We start from the raw sequence: 13947 nt of genomic DNA on the forward strand, positions 1-13947 counted from the left end.
GGCGAACCTAAAATATCACAAAATAGCTGTGACCTTGAAGTGAATTCTAGTATTTGCTATTGAATGTACTTAAGTATCTAGTATGCATTCTACATGACGTTTGTGTATTCCAGTGCTTGGAAGCATTCAAGCCTCGATCCATTGACCTCTATACGTTATGTTAAAGTGGTATGTGGTCCATTTATGCTGCTCTGGTTACGTCCTCCTGAAGTTGAGAGGCTTCAAATGTGAAAGTATATAATCTTCATACGTGTTTGCCATGTTTTCTATGCAAAATATTTTTCTTCAAAGTAACTAGTAATTGTCATTGATGGGTTCAGATAGTATAAAGTATAAAGTTCCCTAAAATGTTAACGCTCACGTAAAGTACAAGTAGCTGGAAATTGTACTTAAGTACAGTACATGAGTACAAATATTTTTACTTTCCATCACTGCGTATAGATACAAAATAATTCCCTGTACAGCAGTGCAAAAACAAATAATCAAAAATCTGATTAGAAGGGAAAATCCATCCTAAAACAGGATTTTACAGTGTGCTCTTCCAGTGACAGTTAAGTCAATATCTATAAACATAGACAACTGTGTCCCCAGGCTAGAAATCAGAGCATCCAAACATGTTTTATTTAAAGATCTCCTCCAGATGTGTTTTAAACCCTTAAAAAAATATGTATTTGAATAACAATTTGTATAAATTCTCCTCCCCCAGATTGCTCAATAAATGACTGAAAATGGCTTAGCAGCATCTCTACACCTTTACCCTCATTGAGAACTCAAGGATCTATGAATATGCAAATTGGCATAAACCTCATATTTACCAGGAATTATGTCAGTACCTACTCAGCTTTCTGTGTAGCTGAAGCTATAGGTGTCAAGTTACCATATTGGTCCATGAAGCTGATATTGGTGACATCACACATGCAAATCAGATCTCAGGGAGGTACAGAGAAGCTCCACGGGAAGAATGTGAAAAGGGTGCTCTGGTGACACTTTCTGCATTAGTAACAGTCTGTAATAGTCAAAGACATGTGGAGTTAACCATGAAAGTTAACCACGTTTTTGAGTGGAGGGGATCTTTAAATGTAGGGCTTACTGCTCTGAATCGGAAAATGTAATCATATCCCAGTGAAATCACCATGTGTGTCCACCATGTGTGTCCTAGGAGTTGTTCCACTATTCACTGTCTGTGGAGCAGCATGACATCATCTCTAGAGTTTGTCTCTCTGGTATTCAGCTTAAATAGAGACTTGTTCACATTCATAAAATCAAAACCACAATTGTACAGTGTCATAGAAATAACACATGTGGATTCTATTTCAGGGTGGCCTTTCCCACCTACCCTGATCAATCAAAGGACTTCTACATTCAATGGTCAAGTCGAATCAGGCGGTCACACGGGACCAAGGGAAGGTGGTCAGACTAGACGTCAATTAACAATATTTTGTACGCTAGAATGATAATAATAATAATAATAATAATAATAATAATAATAATAATAATAATAATAATAATAATAATAATAATAATAATAATAATAATAATAATAATAACAACTTTATTTGTATAGCACTTTTCATACAGAGGTTGCAGTTCAAAGTGCTTCACAACAGTAAACTATGCCTGTAATAAATACAGGCATAAGCGAGCTTAAAAAAAAGAGATAAAGAGGTAGCAAGGTAAGGCAAATCACAGTTCTTCAGTAATACAAATAATAAAATAGAATAGATTAGATAGAGTAAAAAAGTGTGGTTTGATCCAGTTTAAAATAGGCTAAAAAGAATAAAATAAAACGGAGTAAAAAAGTGTGATAAGATTGTTAAAATAAAAAATATATAACAACAGAGCAGTGTATCGCTCTCAGTACTTTGAGTTTCTTTACAAAGTTCTAACATACAACAGAGCATCGCTCTAACATACAACAGAGCAGTCCGTCGCTCTAACATACAACAGAGCAGTCCGTCGCTCTAACATACAACAGAGCAGTTTGTCGCTTTAACATACAACAGAGCAGTCCGTCGCTCTAACATACAACAGAGCAGTCCGTCGCTCTAACATACAACAGAGCAGTCCGTCGCTCTAACATACAACAGAGCAGTCTGTCGCTCTAACATACAACAGAGCAGTCTGTCGCTCTAACATACAACAGAGCAGTCCGTTGCTCTTAACACTTTGAGTTTCTTTACAAAGTACAGTTCTAAATTACCTTTTAGAACAACAGAGCAGTGCGTCGCTCACAACAACAGAGCATCACTCTTAACTTTGAGTTTCTTTACAAAGTTCAGTTTTGAATTACAACAGAGCAGTGCTCTTAAATGACAGTGCATAGGAGGTAGTGAGATATAATTTGCATATAATTTCTGGGAGTCTCTAGTAGTCCAGTAGCTGATGATCGCAGTGTTCTTGCTGGCCTGTAATTTATTAGAGTGTTGGCGATGTAGCTAGGTCCCTGTCCATTTAGAGCTTTGTATGTAAGGAGAAGGACCTTAAAGTCAATTCTAAATGTTACAGGAAGCCAGTGCAGAACAGCTAAGACTGGACTCTCTCCTTTTGGTTCTAGTTAGCAGTCGGGCTGCAGAGTTTTGGATTAGCTGAAGCCTCTCTGTGGTTTTCTTAGGGAGACCTGGGAAAAGTTCATTACAGTAGTCTAACCGGCTAGATATGAATGCATGAATTAGCTTCTCAGCATCGTTTTGATTAATAAATGGTGGGCTGTACGCTAAGCTTTTTCACAGAAATTTAGGGGCAAAGAATATTTTTTAGGGGCACATTTTTAAATAACAATTTTACCATTATAGTAGGGCTGGGCGATATGGCCTCTAAATGATATCGCAATATTTTTTGGCCATATCACGAATCACGATACACGATATATATCGCCATATTTTTACATATTTTTACATTTCCTCTAAAGCACTTAAAAATGCTTGATTTAACCCTTTGATGCATACAGTCACGCTAATATGATGATTATAATAAGTCCCTGCAACATATGTTTGCATTATTAAACCATGAAGATGCTTTAAAAAATGATTTAATGAAAATGTACTAAGAGTAGTCTACTAACACACTAATAAAAAAAATTATTTACATCTAAGACCATTTATATAAAAACTCTTGGGTGCCTTCTTTTTGCACAGTACTGTGTTTTCTATCCACTTTAGCCAAACACACACACACATATATATATATACACACTACTGTGAGAAAATAATAATCACACACAAAGGGATAATGGCTTATAGCAGACTTAATGATTTTAGAATATTTCAGATAATGAAATTAAATGTTTATATCATCAACTATCCAGTTAGTATTTATACTGTAACGTTTGGCTACTTTAAATCATTGAATGTAGAGAGAGAGCGAGAGAGAGGGGGCGAGAACGAATGAGAGCCAGCCCCCCCCCCCCCCCCCCCCCCCCCCCTCGGGTTTTGTTCTAGGTTCGCGTTTTGATCGTCTAAGCTGCCGTAGGTGATGACGTCACACTCTAATGTAAACAGGAAGAGTTTAACACATGGAGATGGAAACTGGATGATATACAGAAACGAATAACCAATAAATATGAAGTTATGTTTAAACTTCTGTTGTCAAGCGTTGTCAATATAACCCACCCCCTTTCCTCACGAATGGAACTAGTGTTGTGGAGTCCGCTTTGAGCATGTTCCAGGGTTAGCAGCTAACGCTAGCTAGTTAGCTTAGCATAGTCCTAATGGATAACTTGGTTAGCAGCTAACGTTAGCCCATTGCTCGTGTCAATTAAATTGCATGTTATTAAAGGTCCGCACTGGTCTGTCTAATGAAATTACAACCGCAACATTATGTCGCACTATACAGCCCCAATGTAGGCTAATGTTTTACTATTTTTTTTTATCCAAATTGTATGGATTAATTTAGGAGTGAAATGCGAATGAAGGGTTGAAATCACTACTCTCAACCTTGCCCCCAAATATTATTTTCCACTCGCACGGGCCAAATTAAGGGGCAATTTGCGATCATCTCGTCGCAGTGGTCGTACTTTTGCTATATTTCTGAGATGGAAGAACGATGTTTTCGTCACTTTGTTAATATGAGAATTGAAGTTCAGTTCTGAATCTATGATAACCCCGAGACTTGTGACCTCAGATTTGATCCAAGGGGTTAGTCCTCCCAGGTTCTTTATTAACGTTTCTTTTTTAGTTTTGGGGCCGATAATTAGAATTTCAGTTTTGTTCTCGTTTAGTTTCAGGAAGTTCTTACTCATCCATTTATTTATTGCCAGTAAGCAGTCTGTAATGGAGTTAATCGCTGTATCATTTGGTTCAGCAGATATGTACAGTTGTGTATCATCCGCATAGCTATGGAAACCTACATTATGTTCTCTGATGATATCACCCAGCGGTAACATGTAAAGGGAGAAGAGTAAAGGACCTGACATTTAGGAGAGTAAAGGACCTGACATTTAGGAGGGCTAATTTTATTTGTTGGACTTCTTGAGAGGAGATCTGCTTTGGCTTGACCTTGATAGCCTTGAGGTTAATAGCAGGTGTACGCATTGATGGTGCTTTTATAGCTTTTATAGCTTTTACCATGCCATTGGCTAGTATGACATATGATATGACGAGGAATGGGATTACAGGCAGCCCCAGTGTTCTCACGGTCAGCCCCCGGGAAACGACGTTCGGCACTGGTAGACGACGTTCAGCACTGGTAGACGACGTTCGGCACTGGTAGACGACGTTCAGCACTGGTAGACGACGTTCGGCACTGTGAGTCATCTTCTTGACAGCACGATTTTGTCTGGACACTCTCGATCGTGGTCTTAACCGCTCTTTGTTGTGTACCGGGCAGCCAGAAACTATAGTTACATTTCCGTTACATCTGCCATTTGATTCAGCCAAGGACTTCCAAACCGTAACTGCTACAGTATATTGTTTCTCTCCTGTGTGAGATTCTATATGAAGTTTAAGGCCAATCGCACATTTAAAGCTTTTGTGGTAACATTGACTGTATTTCACCGCATTGTACTGTAAATAACCTTAGATATTGATTAAGAATATACCACACGGGGAGCTCCAGTAGCTCACCGCGTACCTCGGACGCTATTTCGGCGTCGGGGACAACCGTGCGCGTCACGGATCTGGGGTACACGAGTTCGACTCCCGGACTCGCCGTATTTTCTCAAGAGTGTCTTTCCCCCGATCTATACCCCATTCAACCTGTTTCTGTCGGTCATGCTTGACCAGAAAAAGCGATAAACGCTAAAAGAACCAGCTGACTGGTCAAAGTAAAAAAAAAAAAAAAAAAAAAACACACTTTTAAACATTATTAATAACGGAACATGGGGCACAAGTATTTCGTGTTTTTACTTGGAAACCAAACTATAGTCCCAATATCTGGATTAAAAAATAAAAAAAAATAAAAAAAGTTTGATTTCTCAGAGGAATATTCCAACAATAGCCAGAGGGAGACGACACGGCTCCCCTAGACGAGCCCCCCAACCCCTGACAAGAAGAAAGTGCCCCAGCTATATCTCCTCGGCAATAGAATACATCTGCATAAATAAAGGTTAATAAATCAGAGCTGTCGCAGTCTGCCTCGTTGCTCCAGACTAAGTATAGGAGCAGACAGCGCAAGCCCGAGTCGCTCAGAGACCTGGAACAGAAGGTACAGTGCAAGGAACAACAGATACACAGACAGACAGACAACCTTTTACCTGCTTCTTACCGCCGACCGTGAGTCATCTTCCTTATCCAGGCCGTCTGTGATGAGCTATCGCCACAGAGCAAAGGGAAGGCTCGCCCGCATGCATTAGGACACAGTGCTATTTCAGACTCATGAATTTCAATCACGTGCTGTTGGTTAAGTTTGCCTACGTGGGAGGAATGAGGAATTTTAATCTGTCACATTGTATTGCTTTCACATTTCTGATATATTAATCGTTTTATCTGGACCAGCACATAGACCACCTTGTGGACCAGCCCATAGACCACCTTGTGGACCAGCCCATAGACCACCTTGTGGACCAGCACATAGACCACCTCGTGTACCAGCACATAGACCACCTTGTGGACCAGCACATATACCACCTCGTGGACCAGCACATAGACCACCTTGTGGACCAGCACATAGACCACCTCGTGGACCAGCACATAGACCACCTCGTGGACCAGCACATAGACCACCTCGTGGACCAGCACATAGACCACCTCGTGGACCAGCACATAGACCACCTCGTGGACCAGCACATATACCACCTTGTGGACCAGCACATATACCACCTCGTGGACCAGCACATAGACCACCTCGTGGACCAGCACATATACCACCTCGTGGACCAGCACATAGACCACCTCGTGGACCAGCACATAGACCACCTCGTGGACCAGCACATAGACCACCTCGTGGACCAGCACATAGACCACCTCGTGGACCAGCACATAGACCACCTCGTGGACCAGCACATAGACCACCTCGTGGACCAGCACATAGACCACCTCGTGGACCAGTACATAGACCACCTCGTGGACCAGCACATAGACCACCTTGTGGACCAGCACATAGACTACCTTGTGGACCAGCACATAGACCACCTCGTGGACCAGCACATAGACCACCTCGTGGACCAGCACATAGACTACCTTGTGGACCAGCACATAGACCACCTCGTGGACCAGCACATAGACCACCTCGTGGACCAGCACATAGACCACCTCGTGGACCAGCACATAGACCACCTTGTGGACCAGCACATAGACCACCTCGTGGACCAGCACATAGACCACCTCGTGGACCAGCACATAGACCACCTTGTGGACCAGCACATAGACCACCTCGTGGACCAGCACATAGACTACCTTGTGGACCAGCACATAGACCACCTCGTGGACCAGCACATAGACCACCTTGTGGACCAGCACATAGACCACCTCGTGGACCAGCACATAGACTACCTTGTGGACCAGCACATAGACCACCTCGTGGACCAGCACATAGACCACCTCGTGGACCAGCACATAGACCACCTTGTAGACCAGCACATAGACCACCTTGTAGACCAGCACATAGACCACCAGCACTGGTTCCTTTTTGATAGGGGGTTGCTTGTCCCACTGGGTTCGATGGCATAGCCATAAATCCTTTTAGCAATCCTAGAAGAAAAACCTTTTAACAATCCAATTGGAATCTATTATATTTTGGAACCAAGCCTTAAGTATGTTTAGAGGCCTTGTAGACATGCATGAGTCTTCATGAATAGTCATTTTCCTATACCTATAAAATAAATGAATGAATAATGTATTATGTCCAATATAGGCAATACATACGATACATCTCAGGCAAAATACACCGCGAGGATAACATGACACAGAATAACAACATAGCTCCCAAGACGGACTAGTGCAAGCCATTTGTTTGTGACTACAATGTCCCCACCTTCCATGCTCTGCCGAGGAACCTGATGTTTAAATGTATGTGTCGTTTATTAGAGTCTAAAAACAAGATAATAAGTGACATTAATGATGTTAAATGAAGTGATACGATTCTACTCCTCTGATTTGTGGAAACATTGATGCCTTTATGTATTTTAATGTATTTTAATCTATGTTGTTGGCCTTGTTGCTTTTGTTATTGTATTCTTGTTGGTGTTTTGTATATGTGTAATATGGACCTTGAGTCTGAAATAAAGTCTTCATCATCATCATCATCATCATCATCATCATCATCATCATAATTTGCCTTCACAGCAGTAGATACTTGACCTGCGTAGATTAGGTACTATTTTTATTTATTTTTTAATTCTCAATTTTAAAGGCTGTTAGATTGAATAGGCTTATAAACATCGTGACACTCGGATCGATGCAGGCGTGTATATTTTCTTACCACTGAGCAAAGCCAAGCTTGATTCATTGCTAGGAGTAAAGCATGAACTGTTCAAAACAAGCCCGGCACCGAGGTCATAGTCATTGTTTACGACGTGAATAAATTATGTAGATAAAATATTTCTGTGGCAGCACAACTGCTTCTCTCTGCAATACACCGACTGCTTGAAGCGAAAGAAAATACTTGTGTCCTAGATATAGCCTATATTTTCCCATCATAACGGCTTATTAATGGAATTCTAAACAGTACCCGGGCCTTCTTCCTTATCGTAATCTCTGAACTACGGTCTGAAATGCGGTTGTATGGTCATATCGCTCGCTGAATTACAAATTTGTCTTCAATACAAAGGGATTTCTTGTGCCGTGAAAACGAGTCTGGTGGTTTCCGGTTCTGTGTTCGTCAAGTGGCATGAGGGAAATCTGTGGGTAATGAATGCAAATCTCCGTTTTGATGAATTGTCTGGGAGAATACGGTCTGCTCAGAGGAAGCCATTGAATCTCTACACGGCATAATTCCACCATAGACGGCTCAGTGCGTCTCCCCTGGTACTTGATTTTTCAGTTGTGATGATGCAGTGATTATGTTGACAGAAGGCTGCTGGTTCAAGAGGCCTGCTTTAGTTCTCCTTGTGGAATGGAATGGTGTTGGTATGGCTCATCCAAGGCTCCCAAGTTCTATGGTGATTACTAGCAAATATTGGTGCTCTGGGCAAGAAGATTTATTTTTTGTTGCCTTTTCACTTTGCTCCCATATCCCCAATTTAGTCGCTATGCCAATTCCCTTCCTGGTCGTTGCGCTGCCCCTACCGCCGGTCTTGGGAGGGTAGACTACCACGTGTGTCTTCTGATACATGTGGAGTCACCAGCCGATTTTCTTCACCTGACAGCGAGGAGTTTCACTGGGAGAGCTACTGTATCTCTCCCAGATCCCCTCCCTGCTGAACAGGCACCTCAACCGACCAGTAGGAGTCTCTATTGTAACGGCCAGCCCAGGACTCATAGCCCACCGGCTTCCCTCCCGTGAACACTACCGATTGTGTTCATAGGGACAACTGACCAAGCCGGAGGTACTGCTGCCAGGAATTGAACCCGGGTCTGCGGTGGTAGGCAGGTGCTTAGACCTCTATGCTACCCAGTTGCCCCCCCCCCCTTTTTTTTTATATATTTTTTTATATAATGAAATCATAATGAGATCTTATCTGTTTACATATAGAGAAACCATCACAGAACATCCTGTCAGATATCTGATGAGAAGAAGCAGACGTAATTCTCTCCATTAGTGCTTCTCCCACTCCAAGTGTGCCTTCCTCCCTGAGTTCCTCCATGTTCTCACTTTTTTGTTCTGACTCTCTCTCTCTCTCTCTCTCTCTCTCTCTCTCTCTCTCTCTCTCTCTCTCCCCCCCCCCCCCCCCCAGGTGGTGATCATGGAGGTAGTGGGGCTGAAGTCTCTGGCCCCCAACAGGATTGTGTACTGCACCATGGAGGTGGAGGGAGGGGAGAAACTCCAGACTGACCAGGCAGAAGCATCCAAGCCAACGTAAGGGCCTGCTCTCTCTATCCTCCCTCCCAGCTACACGCATACACACACACACACACACACACACACACACACACACACACACACACACACACACACGCAAGTAGACACTCTCACTGAGGCAAAGGCATAGCTACTGCATTAGTTTCTTTTGCTGTATGCTCTTGACATTTCCATTTTTAATGAAAGAAAGATTTTAGTCGCAACTTATCTGGGTATTTATTTGGCTTTTCTTCGATAGACTAATATAGATATTTTTGCATATTAATTAAGGTATACATTTCTGGGAATTAGATGGCATACTTATCAATGGACAATATGTTACACAACCTTCTCATCCCATCAAGAATCTGAATGTAGTGAACTCACTTCAATGGCTCTGAACAATGTAAATAAAACTACTGCAACTTCAAAGTCCATAAGCCTTTGGGCAGAAAAACTATACAAAGTAAATCAAAGATAATCTCAGTTTAATATTTCGTCTTATATACTGTACCTGATATAATGATATCGCTTTTTCATTTTGAGCTCCACTGTTACGCAATAATGTATCTTCACTAGTCAAGAAAGCAGACGTAGTGAAATATTTCAAATCCAGCCTGGGAATGTAATAAAGTCTTCCGGAAGATGGTTCTTCTTGGGCTTTATTGATATTCTGCTTCCTTCCGTCATACTCATGCGATAACGGCTATTGATCCACAGCGCCCCCTGTCCAGTACATACTGTAGCGTCCTCGCTAATGAATGACTCACGGAGGCTGTTGTTGTTTCTCACTTGGTTTATTATAACTTCAGTTACAGGTTTTCCGTACACAAGAAGGGGTGCATCACCTCTGCTTGTAATTAGTAGACTGCACCTGAACTTCCCAGGTCAGCCCTTGCCTCCTCCCATCTGCCAAACCAATAGTGTCGTCACCAGCCCCAGGTTGGCAGAGTGACAGCTCTGCTGACCAATCACCCCAATCCCAGGGTCGCGATAATACTGTAAGTGCATGGTGGCCCCAATCCTTATCAGTATGGGATATACTCACATGAAACGCTGTTTGGAGCTTTCATAACACATTGTAAATCAGAATATACTGTAGGCTAGATATGTTTTTAGTTTACCAAAGAGCTCATAAGAAGAGAGGTCTGAGTTGTTAGCATTAGCTGCAATGAATCATGGGTCGGGAAGGAATGTCAAGCTGAGTCCAACAAGAAAAGAGAAAAGAATGGGATCCAATTGGGCTTTCACCTCAATAACCATTCTCCTACGCAGAGTTGGGTGACATTCCACTTGCGTTCCACTATCATCTCTGCCCAAACAGGAAGTAAACTAACTGGTGTTAAGGGAAAATATATAATTTATATAATATATAATATTGTGCCCCCATATTGTTTTTTTGTCATTTATAAACCGAAAATGACTTGAAAAAAGGTAAATAATGTAGTTTCACAGCATCTGTGCAGCCTGGTCTATTCACACTGTGTCCATGGATACGACGATGAACGCAGCCATAAAGGTATGGTTTCCTTATGCAGAAAAGATGGATAACTACATCACTGCATAATTCATAAATGTTCAGACTTAATTTTTGGTTATTAGTGATACTTTGTATACACCCAATTCAAAGTCATTGCCACGTTTTCTGGGCATAGTTTGGTCACAGACTGGTCACTGTCTTGGGCAGAGGTGTTTAGCAGGCTTGTTTTAGCTCCTGTTTGTTTGTCTCTGTCTGTGAACAAATTTAGAGAAGTAATAATGATAATAATAATGATACACTTTATTTGTATATAGAATTGCAGCTCGAAGTGCTTCACAGCAGTAAAAAAGACAGGCACACAATTAGCACAAAATTGGCAGATCAAGAGCAATGCATGAAGTGCTGACATAAAAGTAGGCATCAAATGAGAATAAAATAGACGGAAGCAAAATACAGTCAAAATAAGGCATAGAACATTAAATCAGATTTCATAATTAGGATCTAACATCTTAATAGGCCTCTTTGTTTACTGTTTGATTGTCACTGATACATAGGCTACTGTATAGAATCATGAAATTGGCAGATACACATAAACTAGACATATCCACCCAGTATTTTATATGTTTAGTACTGTCAGAGCCATATGTCTTTCTCATATACTCCGCCTTTTCCCCTTGCATCTTGCAATGGCCGGATTGCCAATAGAATTGGCTGTGCACGTTCATGACCCCCGGATGAAGACATCTATTGATCTTGGTGACCCCATAAGCTTCCCTCTAGTGCCAACATCAGGCCAAAATGTTCAAATGGGCAAATCGACCCTTTTATTCATAATAAGGTAAAACTTAATTTAAAAGCTGAGTCTCATTTAAATGCTGAGTCCCTTTTATTGGCCGGGTATAGCTACATGTTTTGACAAATAAAGGCCTGTCTCAATTAGAAGCTGGATCTAAATGTATTGTTTTTGCGGTTACCACGGGTACAGTTTTGGTTTTCTTTTTATCATCAGTGCTGAGCGAAATCTCCATTATCTCTCTCTCTCTCTCCATCTCTCCCCAGCTGATTTGGCTTAATGTGCAACTTAGTAGCTCCACACTCATACTCACAGCATACTGTTTGTACATGCCTCACCCCCATTTCCCTTTTGATTAGATGATGTTTACAGACTCTCTCTCTCTCTCTCTCTCTCTCTCTCTCTCTCTCTCTCTCTCTCTCTCTCCTCTCTCTACATACCATAATACAAATCCATCTACCAAACATCCGCATCCTCACAACGATGCTTGCTAGTGCATGTTATGTTATCTAACTTTTTTTTTAAAGTGCCTGCGTGACAACTGTATAACTCATTAGTATCACACCTGTAAAACTGAGTGAAACTTTGTGAGAACAACGTCTCTCTATTCCTTCTGACTGCCCTCTCAGTGCACAAGGTTGGTGCTGCTAGCAGAGACATTCATTAGACCAGGTTGGAAAGCAACTGACGTTCTTTTTGAAACCTTGCTGTCCAACTCTGGTAATAAATGGCTCTGGGTGCTAGAGTGAGAACGTACCGTCTCTCGGAGGAGATCAAATGATTAGGAATTTATTTGATATAGCCTCATCTTTATACAGGTAATAATCATGCTGGTTTAAATAAACAATTTGATACAATTTCCCATCTTTCCTGAGCAAGAGTTTTGAACTAAATATAGGACAGTTGTATTCAATGATTGAAGCAAATAAAAACCCAGGCTATTAATTGAAGTTTTACTAGTCACAACATTTTCTATGAATGTTCATGACCCCTAGAGTAAGAAACGCATTGCTTTAGGTGACCCAATTACCTTTCCTATAGCACCGCGGTCAGGCCAAACGTTCATATCCTACCGATGGTATCGGCATGTATTATTTTGATAGTTGATCAGCCAAACCATATGAACCCCAGATACAATGAAAAATATTCACCCAGTAAGACATTGAGTGTGAAAGTAACAGCAAAGTGGGGATATGGTCAACATACAACAAACTCTAAAACGCAATACTTTGGTATCCTTTGACCAGTTTAAATCCGTAATCACCAACCATTCCACCAGAATCTGCAGTTGTTTTAATTGATTGTACAAACTCTATTATGATTGCATTTATTGTATTGTATTATTCATCATGTATTTATTATGTATGCATGCTCAACATCATTGCTGTCAATGGATTTTCAAGTTGAAATGAAGATTGAATGAATACATGAAAAAGCCTTGACGGAGGTTTTCACTCTACCGCGTGCATTCTTGTAGTTTGAGCTCAGTCACTTAACTAGAGAATGGAAACATGTGTCATTTACTATTTCTTATTTTGGGACACTTGGACTACCCATTTGTTTACGTTTGGATAACTAATTGGGCCTCTGAACACAGTAAACGTATGATATATGTACTCTGCCAAGACCCATAGCTTCCCTCCCGGTGGGACCTCAGCTGTCAGGGCACTTTGCCCCACTAGCCTACAGTATATTGATGTAGTACATTGTGGAACATATGGAACGGATCACCATGACCCTTGGTAGCTGGTGGATATGCAGGCCGTCTGCTACAGTCTATGTTTCTTAGTTGTGACACCATGCGGCTCTCCAGCGCTAGCTTTAATAATGAACGTGCCACCATGCAGCTCTCCAGCGCTAGCTTTAATAATGAACGTGCCACCATGCAGCTCTCCAGCGCTAGCTTTAATAATGAACGTGCCACCATGCAGCTCTCCAGCGCTAGCTTTAATAATGAACGTGCCACCATGCAGCTCTCCAGCGCTAGCTTTAATAATGAACGTGCCACCATGCAGCTCTCCAGCGCTAGCTTTAATAATGAACGTGCCACCATGCGGCTCTCCAGCGCTAGCTTTAATAATGAACGTGCCACCATGCGGCTCTCCAGCGCTAGCTTTAATAATGAACGTGCCACCATGCAGCTCTCCAGCGCTAGCTTTAATAATGAACGTGCCACCATGCGGCTCTCCAGCGCTAGCTTTAATAATGAACGTGCCACCATGCGGCTCTCCAGCGCTAGCTTTAATAATGAACGTGCCACCATGCGGCTCTCCAGCGCTAGCTTTAATAATGAACGTGCCAC

The 13947-nt window shown here is 41.7% G+C and overlaps 1 protein-coding gene across 1 annotated transcript in view; it reads left to right on the forward strand.

Annotated features, from left to right (window-relative positions):
* Positions 1 to 13947, forward strand: part of LOC311230547 (calcium-dependent secretion activator 1-like) — a gene marked incomplete at both ends in the record, with an annotated part of 154270 nt that overhangs the window by 72037 nt on the left and 68286 nt on the right. The window contains 1 exon segment of the mRNA XM_084316855.1: positions 9269 to 9390. Within this exon segment, the coding sequence (XP_084172981.1) occupies positions 9269 to 9390 (122 nt within the window).

The sequence above is a fragment of the Notolepis coatsorum genome (genome assembly GCF_963971535.1).
Source record: "Notolepis coatsorum genome assembly, chromosome: 6".
Taxonomy (NCBI): Eukaryota; Metazoa; Chordata; class Actinopteri; order Aulopiformes; family Paralepididae; genus Notolepis; species Notolepis coatsorum.